The sequence below is a fragment of the Aphelocoma coerulescens genome, unplaced genomic scaffold, assembly GCF_041296385.1.
Source record: "Aphelocoma coerulescens isolate FSJ_1873_10779 unplaced genomic scaffold, UR_Acoe_1.0 HiC_scaffold_238, whole genome shotgun sequence".
NCBI lineage: Eukaryota > Metazoa > Chordata > Aves > Passeriformes > Corvidae > Aphelocoma > Aphelocoma coerulescens.
The window spans coordinates 81,339-101,464 of record NW_027183583.1 but is presented as its reverse complement, the minus strand read 5'-3'; the positions used below and the strand labels follow the sequence as shown (position 1 = coordinate 101,464).

Below are 20,126 nucleotides of genomic sequence, written 5' to 3'. Positions count from 1 at the left end.
CTGGGTGGATTTTGGGGGGTTTGAAGGAATTTGAGGTTTTTGGGGGGTCCCTGAAGGGGTTTTGGGGGGGTCCAGGTGGATTTTGGGCTGAATTTGGGGCATTTTGGGGTGAATTTGGGGGATTTTGGCACTCCCGGGTGGATTTTGGGGTGAATTTGGGGTATTTTGGGGCTCCTGAGTGGATTTTGGGGCTCCCAGGTGGATTTTGGGGTGAATTTGGGGGATTTTGGGGTGAATTTGGGGGATTTTGGGCTGAATTTGGGGGATTTTGGGCTGAATTTGAGGGATTTTGGGGCTCCCGGGTAGATTTTGGGGTGAATTTGGGGTGAATTTGGGGGATTTTGGGGTGAATTTGGGGGATTTTGGGGCTCCCGGGTGGATTTTGGGGCAAATTTGGGGCACGTTGGTGCTCTCAGGTGGATTTTGGGGTGAATTTGGGGCATTTTGGGGTGAATTTGGGGGATTTTGGGACTCCCAAGTGGATTTTGGGGTGAATTTGGGGGATTTTGGGGCTCCCGGGTGGATTTTGGGGTGAATTTGGGGGATTTTGGGGCTCATTAGCATAAGAGGCGTGGCTCTCCCGGCAGTGACCCCCCACAGCTTTATTTGCATAAAAAGGGGCGTGGCCCCTCCCCGTACAAGCTTCATTTGCATTCATTAATCACCTTCACGGCCCTCATTTGCATAAAGCGCCTCAGCCCCGCCCCCTTCCCCTCTTTAAATGGATTTTTTTACCATTTTGGGGCGTTTTCCCCTTTTTTGGTCATTTTTGCCTTATATGGAAGCTCATTTGCATAGCGGCTGCTTGAGTGACCCCGGAGTGACCCCAAAGTGACCCCTGAGTGACCCCAGACCCCCAAACTGACCCTAAATGATCCCAAAGTGACCCCAGACCCCCAAAATCCTCCTAAAACGACCCCAAACCCCCCCAAAATCACCCCAAAGTGACCCTAAATGACCCCTGGGTGACCCCAAAGTGACCCCAGACCCCCAAATCCTCCTAAAACGACCCCAAAACCACCCCAAAACGACCCAAACCCCCCCCAAAAAAGTCCCAAAAAGACCCCAAAACCCCTCAAAATCACCCCAAACTGACCCTAAATGACCCCAAAGCCCCAAACTGACCCTGAGTGACCCCTGAGTGACCCCAGACTCCCAAAATCCTCCTAAAACCACCCCAAACCTCCCTAAAACCACCCCAAAACGACCCAAAAACTCCTCAAAAAAGACCCAAAACGACCCAAAAAACCCCAAACCCCCTCAAAACCACCCCAAAACCCCCAAACCCCCTCAAAATCACCCGAAAACAACCCAAAAACCCCTCAAAAAAACCCCAAAACGACCCAAAACCCCTCAAAACCACCCCAAAGTGACCCAAAAAAAACCCCCAAAAAAACCCCAAAAAATCCTAAAACGACCCAAACCCCTCAAAACAACCCCAAAACGACCCAAAACTCCTCAAAAAAACTCAAAACGACCCCAAAACCCCTCAAAACCACCCCAAAACGACCCAAAAACCCCTCAAAAAAGACCCAAAACGACCGCAAACCCCCCCCAAAGCCACCCGAAAACGACTCAAAAAAACCCCAAAAAAGACCCAAAACGACCCAAAACCCCCCCCAAAACCACCCCAAAACGACCCAGAAAAAACCCCAAAAAATCCTAAAATGACCCCAAACCCCCTCAAAACCACCCCAAAATGACCCAAAAAATCCCTCAAAAAATCCCAAAACGACCCCAAAACGACCCAGAAAAAAAACCAAAAAAGACCCAAAACGACCCAAAAAACCCAAACCCCCTCAAAACCACCCCAAAACGACCCAAAAAACCTCTCAAAAAACCCTAAAACAACCCCAAAACCACCCCAAAACCCCCAAACCCCCTCAAAATCACCCCAAAATGACCCAAAAAATCCCTCAAAAAAACCCAAAACGACCCCAAACCCACCCAAAACCACCCCAAAACAACCCAGAAAAAACCCCAAAAAATCCTAAAATGACCCCAAACCCCCTCAAAACCACCCCAAAACGACCCAAAAACTCCTCAAAAAAACCCAAAACGACCCAAAAAACCCCTCAAAAAAACTCCAAACGACCGCAACCCCCCCCCAAAACCACCCGAAAACGACTCAAAAAAAACCCCAAAAAAACCCCTAAAATGACCCAAACCGCCCCAAAATGCCCCAAACTGCCCCAAAATCCCCCCGCCCCATATTGCAGGCGCTCATTTGCATAGTGGGCGTGTCCGGAGCGGGCCGGGGGGCGGGGCCTGACGGGCGCCTCCTCCTCCAGCAGCGACCCCGGAGTGACCCCTGAGTGACCCCTGACCCCCAAAATCCTCCTAAAATGATCCCAAACCCCCCAAAAAGACGCCAAAGTGCCCCCAAAATCACCCGAAAATGACCCAAAAAAGCCCCCAAAAAATCCTCCTAAAACGACCCCAAAACCCACCCAAAACTACCCCAAAATGACCCAAAACGACCCAAAAAATCCCTCAAAAAAACCCCAAACGACCGCAAACCCACCCAAAACCACCCCAAAACGACCCAGAAAAAAACCCAAAAAAATCCCAAAACGACCCCAAACCCACCCAAAACCACCCCAAAACGACCCAAAAAACCCCTCAAAAAAACCCCAAAACGACCCCAAACCCACCGAAAACCCCCCCAAAACCCCCAAACCCCCTCAAAATCCCCCCAAAAACAACCCAAAAACCCCTCAAAAAGACCCAAAACGACCAAAAAAACCCCTCAAAACCACCCCAAAACAACCCAAAAACTCCTCAAAAAAACCCAAAATGACCCAAAAAACCCCTCAAAAAAAACCAAAGCGACCCCAAACCTCCCCAAAACCACCCCAAAACGACCCAAAAACCCCTCAAAACCACCCCAAAAGGACCCAAAAACCCCTCAAAAAGACCCAAAATGACCACAAACCACCCCAAAAAAACCCCTAAAATCACCCAAACTGACCCAAAACCGCCCCAAACCGCCCACTCCCCATATTCCAGGCGCTCATTTGCATAGTGGGCGTGTCCGGAGCGGGCCGGGGGGGCGGGGCCTGACGGGCGCCTCCTCCTCCAGCAGCGACCCCGGAGTGACCCTGAGTGACCCCTGAGTGACCCCAAACTGACCCCAAACTGACCCCCAACTGACCCCTAAGTGACCCCTGAGTGACCCCAGACCCCAAAATCCTCCTAAAACCACCCCAAACCCCCTCAAAACCACCCCAAAATGACTGAAAAAAAACCCAAAAAAACCCCAAACCCCACCCAAAACCACCCCAAAACGACCCAAAAAATCCCTCAAAAAACCCAAAACGACCCCAAACCCCCTCCAAAATGACCCAAAAAATCCCTCAAAAAATCCTAAAACGACCCCAAACCCACCCAAAACCACGCCAAAATGACCCAAAAAACTCCTCAAAAAAGACCCAAAACGACCCAAAAACCCCCTCAAATCCCCCCAAAACGACCCCAAAACCCCTCAAAAAAGACCGAAAACGACCCAAAAAACCCCTCAAAAAAACTCCAAAACGACCCCAAACCCCCCCAAAACCACCCCAAAAAAAACCCAAAAAAACCCAAAAAAACCCCAAACCCCCCCAAAACCGCCCCAAACCCCCCCGCCCCCATATTCCAGGAGCTCATTTGCATAGTGGGCGTGTCCGGAGCGGGCCGGGGGGGCGGGGCCTGACGGGCGCCTCCTCCTCCAGCAGCGACCCCGGAGTGACCCCTGAGTGACCCCTGAGTGACCCCTGAGTGACCCTGAGTGACCCCTGACCCCAAAATCCTCCTAAAACCACCCCAAACCCCCTCAAAACCACCCCAAAAAAACCCCTAAAATCACCCAAACTGACCCAAACCCCCCCAAAATCCCCCCAAACCCCCCCGCCCCATATTCCCGCGGGCTCATTTGCATAGTGGGCGTGTCCGGAGCGGGCCGGGGGGGCGGGGCCTGACGGGCGCCTCCTCCTCCAGCAGGTGGCGCAGTCGCGCCTCCAGCTCGGCCTCGCTCTCGCCCGGCCGGCGCCGGGCCCTCCCGGCCGCTAGGTGGCGCTCGGCGGCGGCGCGCAGCTCGGCCCGGTCATAGAGACGGGCGGGGTCCAGGCCGTGGCGGTTGATCAGGGACACCAGGTACTCGCTGTAGTGGGGGCTGGGCGGGGGGGGGATGGCCAGTGAGTGACCAGTGAGTGACCAGTGAGTGACCACTGAGTGACCAGTGAGTGACCACTGAGTGACCAGTGAGTGACCACTGAGCCCTGAGTGAGCCCTGAGTGAGCCCTGAGTGAGCACTGAGCTCTGAGTGAGCCCTGAGTGACCACTGAGTGAGCCCTGAGGGACACCAGGTACTCGCTGTAGTGGGGGCTGGGCGGGGGGGGGATGGCCAGTGAGTGACCAGTGAGTGACCACTGAGTGACCAGTGAGTGACCAGTGAGTGACCAGTGAGCCCTGAGTGAGCCCTGAGTGAGCCCTGAGTGACCAGTGAGTGACCAGTGAGTGAGCCCTGAGTGAGCCCTGAGGGACACCAGGTACTCGCTGTAGTGGGGGCTGGGTGGGGGGGGAGTGACCAGTGAGTGACCAGTGAGTGACCACTGAGTGACCAGTGAGTGACCAGTGAGTGACCAGTGACCAGTGAGGGACCAGTGAGTGACCAGTGACCAGTGAGTGACCACTGAGTGACCCTGGGTGACCCCTGAGTGACCCCTGAGTAACCCCTGAGTGACCCCTGAGTGACCCCAGACCCCCAAACTGACCCCTAAGTGACCCCTGAGTGACCCCTGAGTGACCCCAAACTGACCCCAAGTGACCCCAAACTGCCCCGAAATGACCACAAAGTGGCTCCAGGTGACCCCGGACTGACCCCAAATGACCCCTGAGTGACCCCAGACCCCCAAACTGACCCCTAAGTGACCCCTAAGTGACCCCAGACCCCTGAGTGACCCCTAAGTGACCCCTGAGTGACCCCAAACCGCCCCTGAGTGACCCCAAATGACCCCAAGTGACCCCAAATGACCCCGAGTGACCCTGAGTGACCCCTGAGTGACCCCAGACCCCCAAACTGACCCCTAAGTGACTCCTGAGTGACCCCTGAGTGACCCTGAGTGACCCCAAACCGCCCCTGAGTGACCCCAAACTGCCCCGAAATGACCCGAAATTGACCCCAAACGACCCCGGACTGACCCCAAATGACCCCTGGGTGACCCCTGGATGACCCCCGGGTGACCCCTGCCCCCCAGGTGCCCCCGACTGACCGGCAGAGGCCGGCGTGGCCCTTTGGGGCGCAGCGGCCGCAGGGTTCGTCCCTCAGGGTGACCCCTGAGTGACCCCTGAGTGACCCCTGAGTGACCCTGAGTGACCCCAGACCCCCAAACTGACCCCTGAGTGACCCCAAGTGACCCCAAACTGCCCCGAAATGACCACAAACTGACCCCAAACGACCCCGGACTGACCCCAAATGACCCCGAGTGACCCCTGAGTGACCCCTGAGTAACCCCAGACCCCCAAACTGACCCCTAAGTGACCCCTGAGTGACCCCAGACCCCCAAAATGAGCCCAGAGTGACCCCTGAGTGACCCCTGAGTGACCCTGAGTGACCCCTGAGTGACCCCTGAGTGACCCCTGAGTGACCCTGAGTGACCCTGAGTGACCCCTGAGTGACCCTTGAGTGACCCTGAGTGACCCCAGACCCCCAAAATGAGCCCCAAGTGACCCCTGAGTGACCCCTGAGTGACCCCAAGTGACCCCAAACCGCCCCGAAATGACCCCAAATTGACCCCAAACGACCCCGGACGGACCCCCAAATGACCCCGAGTGACCCCTGAGTGACCCCTGAGTGACCCCAGACCCCCAAAATGACCCCTGAGTGACCCCTGAGTGACCCCAGACCGCCCCTGAGTGACCCCTGAGTGACCCCAAATGACCCCAAAGTGGCTCCAGATGACCCCAAACTGCCCCAAAATGACCCCAAATTGACCCCAAACGACCCCGGACTGACCCCAAATGACCCCTGAGTGACCCCTGAGTGACACCTGAGTGACCCCAGGCCCCCAAACTGACCCCTAAGTGACCCCTGAGTGACCCCTGAGTGACCCCTGAGTGACCCCTGAGTGACCCCAAACCGCCCCAAGTGACCCCAAACCGCCCCGAAATGACCCCAAATTGACCCCAAACGACCCCGGACTGACCCCAAACGACCCCAAATGACCCCGGACGGACCCCCAAATGACCCCGAGTGACCCCTGAGTGACCCCTGAGTGACCCCAGACCCCCAAAATGACCCCTAAGTGACCCCTGAGTGACCCCAAGTGACCCCAAACCGCCCCTGAGTGACCCCAGACCCCCAAAATGAGCCCTGAGTGACCAATGAGTGACCCCGAGTGACCCCTGAGTGACCCCAAGTGACCCCAAACTGCCCCAAAATGACCCCAAAGTGGCTCCAAATGACCCCTGAGTGACCCCAAATGACCCCGAGTGACCCTGAGTGACCCCTGAGTGACCCCTGAGTGACCCCAGACCCCCAAACTGACCCCTGAGTGACCCCTGAGTGACCCCAAGTGACCCCAAACCGCCCCGAAATGACCCCAAATTGACCCCAAATGACCCCCGAGTGACCCCTGAGTGACCCCAAGTGACCCCAAACTGCCCCAAAATGACCCCAAAGTGGCTCCAAATGACCCCTGAGTGACCCCAAATGACCCCGAGTGACCCTGAGTGACCCCTGAGTGACCCCTGAGTGACCCCAGACCCCCAAACTGACCCCTAAGTGACCCCTGAGTGACCCCAAGTGACCCCAAACCGCCCCGAAATGACCCCAAATTGACCCCAAATGACCCCTGAGTGACCCCTGAGTGACCCCTGAGTGACCCCAGACCCCCAAACTGACCCCTAAGTGACCCCTGAGTGACCCCAAACCGCCCCTGAGTGACCCCAAACCGCCCCGAAATGACCCCTGGGTGACCCCAAACGACCCCGGACTGACCCCAAACCACCCCAAATGACCCCGGACGGACCCCCAAATGACCCCTGAGTGACCCCTGAGTGACCCCTGAGTGACCCCAAACCGCCCCTGAGTGACCCCAAACTGCCCCGAAATGACCCCTGGGTGACCCCAAATGACCCCTGGGTGACCCCAGACCCCCAGGTGCCCCCGACTGACCGGCAGAGGCCGGCGTGGCCCTTTGGGGCGCAGCGGCCGCAGGGTTCGTCCCTCAGAGTGACCCCGAGCTGCTTCTGCTCCGGCACCGGGCAGCGGCCTGGGGGGGGGGAGGGGAGGGGAGGGGTTTGGGGAGAGAAACGGGGAGTTTGGGAAAAGTGGGGGGATTGGGGGAAAAATGGGGGGAAATTGGGGATTTTAGGGGGGAAATTGGGGGAAAATGGGGGAAAAATTGGGGGGAAATTGGGGAAAATTGGGGGAAAAATTGGGGACAAAATTGGGGATTTTAGGGAAAAAATTGGGGAAAAATTGGGGGGAAATTGGGGAAAAATGGGGGAAAAATTGGGGGGAAATTGGGGAAAAATTGGGGAAAAAATTAGGGATTTTAGGGGGAAAAATTGGGGGAAATTGGGGGAAAATTGGGGATTTTAGGGGGGAAAATGGGGGAAAAAACGGGGGGAAATTGGGGGAAAAATTGGGGGGAAATTGGGGATTTTTGGGGAAAAATTGGGGGGAAATTGGGGGAAAAATTGGGGATTTTAGGGGGGAAATTGGGGATTTTAGGGGGAAAGTTGGGGACAAAATTGGGGATTTTGGGGAGAAATTTGGGGGAAAAATTGGGGATTTTGGGGGGAAAATTGGGGGGAAATTGGGGATTTTAGGGGGGAAATTGGGGGGAATTGGGGAGAGATTGGGGGGAAATTGGGGATTTTGGGGGAAATTGGGGATTTTGGGGAAAAAAATTGGGGAAAAAATTGGGGATTTTGAGGAAAAAATTGGGGATTTTGGGGGAAATTGGGGGAAAATTGGGGGGAAAATTGGGGAAGAAATTGGGGAATTTTTAGGGTGAAAATTGGGGATTTTGGGAGGAAAAATTGGGCATTTTGGGGGGAAAATTGGGGGAAAATTGGGGATTTTGGGGGAAAATTGGGGGAAAATTGGGGAAAAATTGGGGAAAAATGGGGGAAAAATTGGGGATTTTGGGGAAAAAATTGGGGGGAAATTGGGGATTTTGGGGGGGAAATTGGGGGGAAATTGGGGGAAAATTGGGGATTTTAGGGTGAAAATTGGGAGAGAAATTGGGGAAAAATGGAGGAAAAATTGGGCATTTTGGGGGGAAATTGGGGGGAAATTGGGGGAAAAATTGGGGATTTTAGGGGGGAAAAATTGGGAGAGAAATTGGGGAAAAATGAGGGAACAATTGGGGATTTTGGGGGGAAAAATTGGGGGAAAATTGGGGATTTTAGGGGGGAAAATTGGGGATTTTTGGGGGAAAATTGGGGGAAAAAATGGGGGGAAATTGGGGGGAAATTGGGGATTTTGAGGAAAAAATTGGGGGAAATTGGGGGAAAATTGGGGAAAATATTGGGGATTTTGAGGAAAAAATTGGGGATTTTGGGGCAAAAAATTGGGGATTTTAGGGGGAAAAATTGGGGATTTTGGGGAGAAAATTGGGGGAAAATTGGGGATTTTAGGGGGGGAAATTGGGGAAGAAATTGGGGGAAAATTGGGGATTTTAGCGGGGGAAATTGGGGAAGAAATTGGGGGAAAATTGGGGATTTTGGGGGAAAATTGGGGAAAAAAATTGGGGAAAAAATTGGGGATTTTGGAGAAAATTGGGGGAAAAAATTGGGGAAAAAATTGGGGATTTTGGAGAAAATTGGGGGAAAAAATTGGGGATTTTAGGGGGGAAATTGGGGATTTTGGGGGAAAAAATTGGGGATTTTGGGGGAAAATTTGGGGATTTTGGGGGGGAAATTGGGGAAGAAATTGGGGAAAAATTGGGGGAAAAATGGAGGATTTTAGAGGGAAAAATTGGGGATTTTGGGGAAAAAATTGGGGATTTTGGGGGAAAAATTGGGGAAAAATCGGGGATTTTGGGGAAAAATTGGGGATTTTAGGGGGGAAATTGGGGATTTTGGGGGAAAAAATTGGGGATTTTGGGGGAAAATTTGGGGATTTTGAGGGGAAAAATTGGGGGAAAAATGGAGGATTTGGGGGGGAAAAATTGGGGATTTTAGGGGGGAAATTGGGGATTTTGGGGAAAAAAATTGGGGAAAAAATTGGGGATTTTGAGGAAAAAATTGGGGATTTTGGGGAGAAAATTGGGAGAGAAATTGGGGAAAAGTGGGGAAAAATTGGGGATTTTGGGGGGAAAATTGGGGAAGAAATTGGGGAATTTTTAGGGTGAAAATTGGGGATTGTGGGGAGAAAATTGGAGGAAAAATGGGGGATTTTAGAGGGAAAATTGGGAGAGAAATTGGGGATTTTGGGGAAAAAATTGGGGGGAAATTGGGGATTTTAGGGGGGAAATTGGGGGAAAATTGGGGAAAAAATTGGGGATTTTAGGGGGGAAAAATTGGGAGAGAAATTGGGGAAAAATGAGGGAAAATTGGGGGAAAAAAATTGGGGAAAAAATTGGGGATTTTGGGGAAAAATTGGGGGAAATTAGGGATTTTGGGGGGAAAAATTGGGGGAACAATTGGGGGGAAATTGGGGGAAAATTGGGCATTTTGGGGGGAAAATTGGGGGAAAATTGGGGATTTTGGGGGGAAATTGGGGAAAAATTGGGGGGAAAATTGGGGAAGAAATTGGGGAATTTTTAGGGTGAAAATTGGGGATTTTGGGGGGAAAATTGGGAGAGAAATTGGGGAAAAATGGGGGAAAAATTGGGCATTTTGGGGGGAAAATTGGGGGGAAATTGGGGATTTTGGGGGGAAATTGGGGGAAAATTGGGGAAAAATTGGGGAAAAATGGGGGAAAAATTGGGGATTTTGGGGAAAAAATTGGGGGGAAATTGGGGATTTTGGGGGGAAATTTGGGGAAAAAAATTGGGGAAAAAATTGAGGATTTTGGGGGGAAAATTGGGGATTTTGGGGGATCCCAGCTGGGGTTTCGGACCTCCCAGTTCCCTCCCAGTCCCTCCCAATCCCCTCCCAGTCCCTCCCAGTCCCTCCCAGTCCCTCCCAGTCCCTCCCAGTTCCCTCCCAGTCCCTCCCAGTCCCTCCCAGTCCCTCCCAGTCCCCTCCCAGTTCCCTCCCAGTCCCTCCCAGTCCCTCCCAATCCCCTCCCAGTTCCCTCCCAGTCCCTCCCAGTCCCTCCCAGTCCCTCCCAGTCCCTCCCAGTCCCTCCCAGTCTCACCACTGGGGTTGGGGGGGGCGTCAGGGGGCGGCTCCGTCTCGAAGGGGACGTTCCCATCCTGGGCCAGGAGAGCTCCCAGTAAGGACCAGTTCGGACCAGTGACCTCCCAGTGACCCCAGAACCCCGTCCCAGTCCCCTCCCAGTAACCCCAAACCCCAAACCAGTACAAACCAGTAACCCCCAGCCCTCTCCCAGACCCTCCCAGTAACTCCCAGTAAGAGCCAACCCCGTCCCAGTTCATCCCAGTAAACCTGGACCCCCTTCCCAGACCCTCCCAGTCCCTCCCAGTTCCCTCCCAGTGCCCTCCCAGTGGCTCCCAGTATATCCCAGTAACCCTCTGACACCCTCCCAGTACCTCCCAGTAACCCTGAACTCCCTCCCCAGTTCATCCCAGCACCTCCCAGTTCAAACCAGTTCAAACCAGTGACCTCCCGGCGCCTCCCAGTAATCCCAAACCCCAAACCAGTACAAACCAGTAACCCCAAATCCCCTCCCAATCCCCTCCCAGTCCCTCCCAGTACAAACCAGTTCCCTCCCAGTTCCCTCCCAGTTGCTCCCAGTCCTTCCCAATCCCCTCCCAGTCCCTCCCAGTCCCTCCCAGTCCCTCCCAATCCCCTCCCAGTGCTCCCAGTTCCCTCCCAGTCCCTCCCAGTCCCTCCCAGTCCCTCCCAGTCCCCTCCCAGTCCCCTCCCAGCCCCTCCCAGTCCCTCCCAATCCCCTCCCAATCCCCTCCCAGTCCCTCCCAGTCCCTCCCAGTCCATCCCAATCCCCTCCCAGTCCCTCCCAATCCCCTCCCAGTCCCTCCCAGTCCCTCCCAGTCCCTCCCAGTCCATCCCAATCCCCTCCCAGTCCCTCCCAATCCCTTCCCAGTCCCTCCCAGTTCCCTCCCAGTCCCTCCCAGCCCCTCCCAGTCCCTCCCAGTCCCTCCCAGTCCCTCCCAATCCCCTCCCAGTCCCTCCCAATCCCCTCCCAGTCCCTCCCAGTCCCTCCCAGTCCCTCCCAGTTCCCTCCCAATCCCCTCCCAGTCCCTCCCAATCCCCTCCCAGTCCCTCCCAGTCCCTCCCAGTCCCTCCCAGTCCCCCCCAATCCCCTCCCAATCCCCTCCCAGTCCCTCCCAATCCCCTCCCAGTCCCCTCCCAGTCCCTCCCAGTCCCTCCCAGTCCCTCCCAGTCCCTCCCAGTCCCTCCCAATCCCCTCCCAGTCCCCCCCAGTCCCCTCCCAGTCCCTCCCAGTCCCACCAGTAGCAGCTGCTGCAGCCGCCGGGGCTCCCAGTCCCGCAGGTAGAAGAGGCAGTCCCGGGGGTGGTGCCCGTGCAGGGACCCCCGCAGGGGGCACTGGGGGGAGGGGCAGCTCTGGGGGAGGGGGAGGGGCGGGAGGGGGAGGGGCAGGAAAAGGACAAAAATTGGCCCAAAATTGGACAAAAATCGACCCAAAATTGACCCTAAATTGGCCAAAATTGACTGAAATGGGCCCAAAATTGGCCCTAAATTGGACAAAATTTGGGTAGATTGACCCAAAATTGGCCAAATTTGACCCAAAATGGGCACGAAATGACCCAAAAAAGGTCAAGATTGACCCCAAATTGGCCAAAATTGGGGTGAATTGACCCAAAATTGGCCAAAATTGACTGAAATGGGCCCAAAATTGGCCCTAAATTGGGCAAAATTTGGGTAGATTGACCCAAAATTGGCCAAATTTGACCCAAAATTGGCATGAAATGACCCAAAAAAGGTCAAAATTGACCCCAAATGACCCAAAATTGGCCAAAATTGACCCCAAAATGGTCAAGATTAACCCAAAAGTGGCCAAAATTGGGGTAAATTGACCCAAAATTGGCCAAAATCGACCCAAAATTGGCCCTAAATTGGAGAAAATTGACCCAAAATTGGCACGAAATGACCCAAAAAAGGTTCAAAATGACCCAAAATTGGCCAAAATTGATTCAAAATTGCCCCAAATTGGCCCAAAATTGGACAAAATTGGACCAAAATTGGCCCTAAATTGGACAAAATTTGGGTAGATTGACCCAAAATTGGCCAAATTTGACCCAAAATGGGCACGAAATGACCCAAAAAAGGTCAAAATTTAACCCTAAATTGGCCCAAATTGACCCAAAAGTGGCCAAAGTTGGGGTAAATTGACCCAAAATTGGCCAAAATCAACCCAAAATTGGCCCTAAATTGGACAAAATTGACCCAAAATGACCCAAAATTGACCTAAATTGGTGTCAATTGACCCAGAATTGGCCAAAATTGGCCAAAATTGGCCCAAATTGACCCCAAAATGGTCAAGATTGACCCAAAAGTGGCCAAAATTGGACAAAATTGACTCAAAATTGGCCAAAATCGACCCAAAATTGGCCCTAAATTGGAGAAAATTGACCCAAAATTGGCACGAAATGACCCAAAAAAGGTTCAAAATGACCCAAAATTGGCCCTAAATTGGACAAAATTTGGGTAGATTGACCCAAAATTGGCCAAATTTGAACCAAAATTGGCACAAAATGACCCAAAAAAGGTCAAAATTGACCCAAAAGTGGCCAAAATTGGGGTGAATTGACCCAAAAGTGGCCAAAATTGACTGAAATGGGCCCAAAATTGGCCCCAAATTGGGCAAAATTGACCCAAATTGGCCCTAAATTGGGCAAAATTGGCCCAAATTGACCCAAAATTGACCAGAATTGGTGTAATTTGACCCAAAATTGGCCAAATTTGACCCAAAATTCGCCGAAATTGACCCAAAATTGGCCAAAATTGGTGTGAATTGACTCAAAATTGGCCAAAATTGGCCAAAATTGACCCCAAAATGGTCAAGGTTGACCTAAAAGTGGCCAAAATTGGGGTAAATTGACCCAAAATTGGCCAAAATCGACCCAAAATTGGCTCTAAATTGGACAAAATTGACCCAAATTGACCCTAAATTGGACAAAATTTGGGTAGATTGACCCAAAATTGGCCAAATTTGACCCAAAATTGGCACGAAATGACCCAAAAAAAGTCAAAATTGACCCAAAAGTGGCCAAAATTGGGGTGAATTGACCCAAAATTGGCCGAAATCGACCCAAAATTGGCCCTAAATTGGGCAAAATTTGGGTAGATTGACCCAAAATTGGCCAAATTTGAACCAAAATGGGCACAAAATGACCCAAAAAAGGTCAAAATTGACCCAAGTTGGCCCTAAATTGGACAAAATTGACCCAAATTGACCCAAAATTGACCAGAATTGGTGTAATTTGACCCAAAATTGGCCAAATTTGACCCAAAATTCGCCGAAATTGACCCAAAATTGGCCAAAATTGGTGTGAATTGACTCAAAATTGGCCAAAATTGGCCAAAATTGACCCCAAAATGGTCAAGGTTGACCTAAAAGTGGCCAAAATTGGGGTAAATTGACCCAAAATTGGCCAAAATCAACCCAAAATTGGCCCAAAATTGGACAAAATTGACCCAATTTGACCCTAAATTGGACAAAGTTTGGGTAGATTGACCCAAAATTGGCCAAATTTGACCCAAAATGGGCACGAAATGACCCAAAAATGGTCAAGATTGACCCAAAAGTGGCCAAAATTGGGGTGAATTGACCCAAAAATGGTTGAAATTGACCCAAAATTGGCCCTAGATTGGGCAAAATCGACCCAAATTGACTCAAAATTGACCAAAATTTGGGTACATTGACCCAAAAATGGGCAAATTTGACCCAAAATGACCCAAAATTGGCCCAAATTGGACCAAAATTGGTTGAAATTGACCCAAAATTGGCCCTAAATTGACCCAAAGTCCACCCAAATCCCCTCCCAGTCCTTCCCAGTATAAACCAGTAACCCTAAATCCCCTCCCAGTTCCTCCCAGTAACACTAAAACCCCTTCCCAGTCCCTCCCAGTTCATCCCAGTAACCCCCAAACCCCAAACCAGTCGCTCCCAGTAACCCCGAATCCCCTCCCAGTTCCTCCCAGTCCCTCCCAGTTCCCTCCCAGTCCCTTCCAAGGACCTCCCAGTAACCCTGAACCCTGTCCCCAGTTCCTCCCAGTCCCTCCCAGTTCAAACCAGTGACCTCCCGGCACCTCCCAGTGACCCCAATCCCCAAACCAGTAGAAACCAGTAACCCTAAATCCCCTCCCAGTCCCTCCCAGTGCCCCCCAATCCCTTCCCAGTCCCTCCCAGTCCCCTCCCAGTTCCTCCCAGTCCCTCCCAGTCCCTCTCAATCCCTTCCCAGTTCCCTCCCAGTTCCTTCCCAGTTCCTCCCAGTCCCCCCCAGTCCCTCCCAGTCCCTCAAAGTCCCTTCCCAGTATAAACCAGTAACCCCAAATCCCCTCCCAGTCCCTCCCAGTCCCTCTCAATCCCTTCCCAGTTCCCTCCCAGTTCCTCCCAGTTCCCTCCCATCCCCTCCCAGTCCATCCCAGTCCCTCCCAGTTTGTCCCAGTCCCTCCCAATCCCCTCCCAGTCCCTCCCAGTCCCTCCCAGTCACCTCGGGCCGGTGGAACTGGGCGCCGCAGCCGGCGCAGAACTGGTGCTGGCACTGGGAGCACTGGAAGTGGAGGCAGCCGCCCCGAGCCAGCGCGAAGCACTGGGAGCACTGGGGGCAAACTGGGAGCGGGGGAGGGGCGCACGACTCAGCCCGGGGGGAGTGGAGAGGGAGCCAAAATCACCCGAAATCACCCAAAATCGGCAAAAAATGACCCAAAATGGACCAAAATTGACAAAAAATGACCCAAAATGGGCACGAAATGACCCAAAATGGAACAAAATGGACCCAAAATGGAGCAAAAGGGAGCCAAATGGGCCCGAAATGGAGCAAAATGGGCCCGAAATGACCCAAAATCGACAAAAAATGACCCAAAATGGACCCAAAATGACCCAAAGTTGACGAAAAATGACCCAAAATGGGCACGAAATGACCCAAAATTGACAAAAAATGACCCAAAATGGGCACGAAATGACCCAAAATGGAACAAAATGGACCCAAAATGGAGCAAAAGGGAGCCAAATTCACCCAAAATCGGCAAAAAATGACCCAAAATGACCCAAAATTGACAAAAAATGACCCAAAATGACCCAAAATTGACAGAAAAATGACCCAAAATGGACCCGAAATGACCCAAAATCGACAAAAAATGAACCAAAATGGAGCAAAAGGGAGCCAAAGTCACCCAAAATCACCCAAAATCGGCAAAAAATGACCCAAAATGACCCAAAATTGATAGAAAAATGACCCAAAATGGGCACGAAATGACCCAAAATCGACAAAAAATGACCCAAAATGACCCAAAATTGACAAAAAATGACCCAAAATGACCCAAAATTGACAGAAAAATGACCCAAAATGGACCCGAAATGACCCAAAATCGACAAAAAATGAACCAAAATGGGCACGAAATGACCCAAAATGGAACAAAATGGACCCAAAATGGAGCAAAAGGGAGCCAAATTCACCCAAACTGACCCAAAATGGACCCAAAATGGACCCAAAATGGAGCAAAATGGGCCCGAAATGACCCAAAATCACCCAAAATGACCCGAAATCGGCAAAAAATGACCCAAAATGGACCCGAAATGACCCAAAATCGACAAAAAATGACCCAAAATGGAGCAATATGGACCCAAAATGGAGCAAAAGGGAGCCAAATTCACCTAAAATCGACAAAAAATGACCCAAAATGACCCAAAATTGACAAAAAATGACCCAAAATGGGCATGAAATGACCCAAAATCGACAAAAAATGACCCAAAATGACCCAAAATTGACAAAAAATGACCAAAATGACCCAATATTGACAAAAAATGACCCAAAATGGACCCGAAATGACTCAAAATTGACGAAAAATGACCCAAAATTGACAAAAAATGACCCAAAATGGACCCGAAATGACCCAAAATGGGCACGAAATGACCCAAAATTGACGAAAAATGACCCAAAATGGACCCAAAATGACCCAAAATCGACAAAAAATGAACCAAAATGGGCACGAAATGACCCAAAATGGAACAAAATGGACCCAAAATGGAGCAAAAGGGAGCCAAATTCACCCAAAATGACCCAAAATGGACCCAAAATGGACCCAAAATGGAGCAAAATGGGCCCGAAATGACCCAAAATCACCCAAAATGACCCGAAATCGGCAAAAAAAGACCCAAAATGGACCCGAAATGACCCAAAATCGACAAAAAATGACCCAAAATGGAGCAATATGGACCCAAAATGGAGCAAAAGGGAGCCAAATTCACCCAAAATCGGCACAAAATGACCCAAAATGACCCAAAATGGGCACAAAAAATGACCCAAAATGGGCACGAAATGACCCAAAATGGAACAAAATGGAACAAAATGGACCCAAAATGGAGCAAAAGGGAGCCAAATTCACCCAAAATGACCCAAAATGGACCCAAAATGGAGCAAAATGGGCCCAAAATGGAGCAAAATGGGCCCGAAATGACCCAAAATCACCCAAAATGACCCGAAATCGGCAAAAAAAGACCCAAAATGGACCCGAAATGACCCAAAATCGACAAAAAATGACCCAAAATGGAGCAATATGGACCCAAAATGGAGCAAAAGGGAGCCAAATTCACCTAAAATCGACAAAAAATGACCCAAAATGACCCAAAATTGACAAAAAATGACCCAAAATGACCCAAAATTGACGAAAAATGACCCAAAATGGGCATGAAATGACCCAAAATGGAACAAAATGGACCCAAAATGGAGCAAAAGGGAGCCAAATTCACCCAAAATGACCCAAAATGGACCCAAAATGGAGCAAAATGGGCCTGAAATGACCCAAAATCACCCAAAATGACCCGAAATCGGCAAAAAATGACCCAAAATGGACCCGAAATGACCCAAAATTGACAAAAAATGACCCAAAATGGAGCAATATGGACCCAAAATGGAGCAAAAGGGAGCCAAATTCACCTAAAATCGACAAAAAATGACCCAAAATGACCCAAAATTGACAAAAAATGACCCAAAATGGACCCAAAATGACCCCAAATCGACAAAAAATGACCCAAAATGGGCACGAAATGACCCAAAATGGAACAAAATGGAACAAAATGGACCCAAAATGGAGCAAAAGGGAGCCAAATTCACCCAAAATGACCCAAAATAGACCCAAAATGGAGCAAAATGGGCCCAAAATGGAGCAAAATGGGCCCGAAATGACCCAAAATCACCCAAAATGACCCGAAATCGGCAAAAAATGACCCAAAATGGACCCGAAATGACCCAAAATCGACAAAAAATGACCCAAAATGGAGCAATATGGACCCAAAATGGAGCAAAAGGGAGCCAAATTCACCCAAAATCGGCACAAAATGACCCAAAATGACCCAAAATTGACAAAAAATGACCCAAAATGGGCCCAAAATGACCCAAAATTGACAAAAAATGACCCAAAATGACCCAAAATTGACAAAAAATGACCCAAAATGGGCAAGAAATGACCCAAAATGGAACAAAAAGGACCCAAAATGGAGCAAAAGGGAGCCAAATTCACCCAAAATGACCCAAAATGGGCCCGAAATGACCCAAAATCACCCAAAATGACCCGAAATCGGCAAAAAATGACCCAAAATGGACCCGAAATGACCCAAAATGGGCCCAAAATGACCCAAAATGGAGCAATATGGACCCAAAATGGAGCAAAAGGGAGCCAAATTCACCCAAAATGACCCAAAATGGACCCAAAATGGACCCGAAATGACCCAAAAGGGAGCCAAATACACCCAAAATGACCCAAAATTGACAAAAAATGACCCAAAATGGGCACGAAATGACCCAAAATTGACAAAAAATGACCCAAAATGGACCCAAAATGACCCAAAATGACCCAAAATGGACCCAAAATGACCCAAAATGGAGCGAAATGGACCCGAAATCACCCATTTTTCCTCCCCTTTTTTTCTGTTTCCCCCCAATTTTTCCCATTTCCGCCCATTTTCCCCCATTTTTCCCATTTTCCCCCTATTTTCCCCCATTTTCCCCCATTTTTTCCCAATTTCCTCCCCTTTATTTCCCAATTTCCCCCTTTTTTCCCAATCCCCCCCCATTTACCCCCATTCCCCCCCATTTCCCCCCTTTTTTCCCAATTTCCCCCATTTCCCCCCATTTTCCCCCCATTTTCCTCCCCCTCCCCCCCATTTTTCCCATTTTCCCCCATTTTCCCCCATTTTCCCCCATTTTTCCCCATTTTTCCCAATTTCCCCCCATTTCCCCCCTTTATTTCCCAATTTCCCCCCCCTTTTCCCCCTTTTCCCCCATTTCCCCTCCCTTCCCCCCCCATTTTTCCCGATTTCCCCCCATTTTCCCCCTTTCCCCCCCCTTTATTTCCCAATTTCCCCCCATTTCCCCCCATTTTTTCCCCATTTCCCCCCTTCCCCCCCTTTTTTCCCCATTTCCCCCCTTTTTTCCCAATTTCCCCCCTTTTCCCCCCATTTTCCCCCCCCTTTTCCCCCCATTTATCCTGATTTCCCCAATTTCCCCCATTTTCCCCCCATTTTCCTCCCCCTTCCCCCCCATTTTTCCCATTTTCCCCAATTTTCCCCCATTTTTTCCCGATTCCCCCCCTTTATTTCCCAATTTCCCCCCATTTTTTCCAATTTCCCCCAATTTCCCCCCTTTATTTCCCAATTTCCCCCCTTTATTTCCCAATTTCCCCCCGTTTTTCCCCCTTTTCCCCCATTTCCCCCCATTTTCCCCCCCATTTCCCCCCCTTTTTTCCCAATTCCCCCATTTTCCCCCCATTTCCCCCCCTTCCCCCCGTTTTTCCCGATTTCCCCCCTTTTTTCCCCATTTCCCCCCCATTTCTCCCCATTATTCCCCCCATTTTTCCCCCATTCTTTCCCCATTTTTCCCCCATTCTTTCCCCCATTTTTGCCCCATTTTTTCCCCATTATTTCCCCCATTTTCTCCCCATTTCCCCCCCTTTTCCCCCCATTCCCCCCCTTTTTTCCCAATTTCCCCCATTTTCCCCCCATTTTCCTCCCCCTTCCCCCCCATTTTTCCCGATTCCCCCCTTTTCCCCCATTTTCCCCCATTTTTTCCCGATTTCCTCCCCTTTATTTCCCAATTTTCCCCCGTTTTTCCTAATTTCCCCCCATTTTCCTCCCCCTTCCCCCCCATTTTTCCCAATTTCCCTCCATTTTCCCCCCTTTATTTCCCCCTTTCCCCCCCTTTTTACCCGATTTCCCCCATTTTTTCCCCATTTCCCCCCCATTTTCCCCCCTTTATTTCCCCATTCCCCCCCATTTCCCCCCCTTCCCCCTCTTTTTTCCCAATTTCCCCCCATTTTTTCCCAATTCCCCCCCATTTTCCCCCCTTTATTTCCCCATTCCCCCCCTTTATTTCCCAATTTCCCCCCATTTCCCCCCATTCCCCCCCATTTTTCCCAATTCCCCCCTTTTTTCCCCATTTTTCCCCATTTTCCCCATTTCCCCCCATTTCCCCCCATTTTTTCCCAACTTCCCCCCAATTTCCCCCCTTTATTTCCCAATTTCCCCCCATTTTTCCCCTTTTTTCCTGATTTCCCCCCATTTCCCCTCATTTTCCCCCCATTTTTCCCATTTCCCCCCCATTTTTCCCCCATTTTTTCCCAATTTCCCCCCCTTCCCCCCCTTTATTTCCCAATTTCCCCCCGTTTTTCCCCCTTTTTTCCCCCATTTCCCCCCCCTTCCCCCCCATTTTTCCCATTTCCCCCCCATTTCCCCCCGTTTTTCCCCATTTTCCCCCAATTCCCCCCATTTCCCCTCACTTTCCCCCCCATTTTTCCCAATTTCCTCCCTTTTTTCCCCATTTCCCCCCTTTTCCCCCTTTCCCCCATTTCTCCCCGTTTTTCCC

General features: G+C 50.8%; 1 protein-coding gene across 1 annotated transcript in view; it reads right to left on the bottom strand.

The window, feature by feature from the left end:
* Positions 1–3,906: 3,906 nt before the first annotated feature.
* Positions 3,907–20,126, bottom strand: part of LOC138101338 (E3 ubiquitin-protein ligase RNF31-like) — a 53,508-nt gene continuing 37,288 nt past the window's right edge. Inside the window, exons 17-21 of the mRNA XM_068999135.1 lie at positions 14,760–14,878; positions 11,533–11,646; positions 10,295–10,352; positions 7,157–7,253; positions 3,907–4,153 (exon numbers count right to left, since the gene is read on the bottom strand). Of these exons, the coding sequence (XP_068855236.1) occupies positions 3,910–4,153; positions 7,157–7,253; positions 10,295–10,352; positions 11,533–11,646; positions 14,760–14,878 (632 nt within the window). The 3' untranslated portion in view covers positions 3,907–3,909. The remainder of the gene's footprint in view (positions 4,154–7,156; positions 7,254–10,294; positions 10,353–11,532; positions 11,647–14,759; positions 14,879–20,126) is intronic.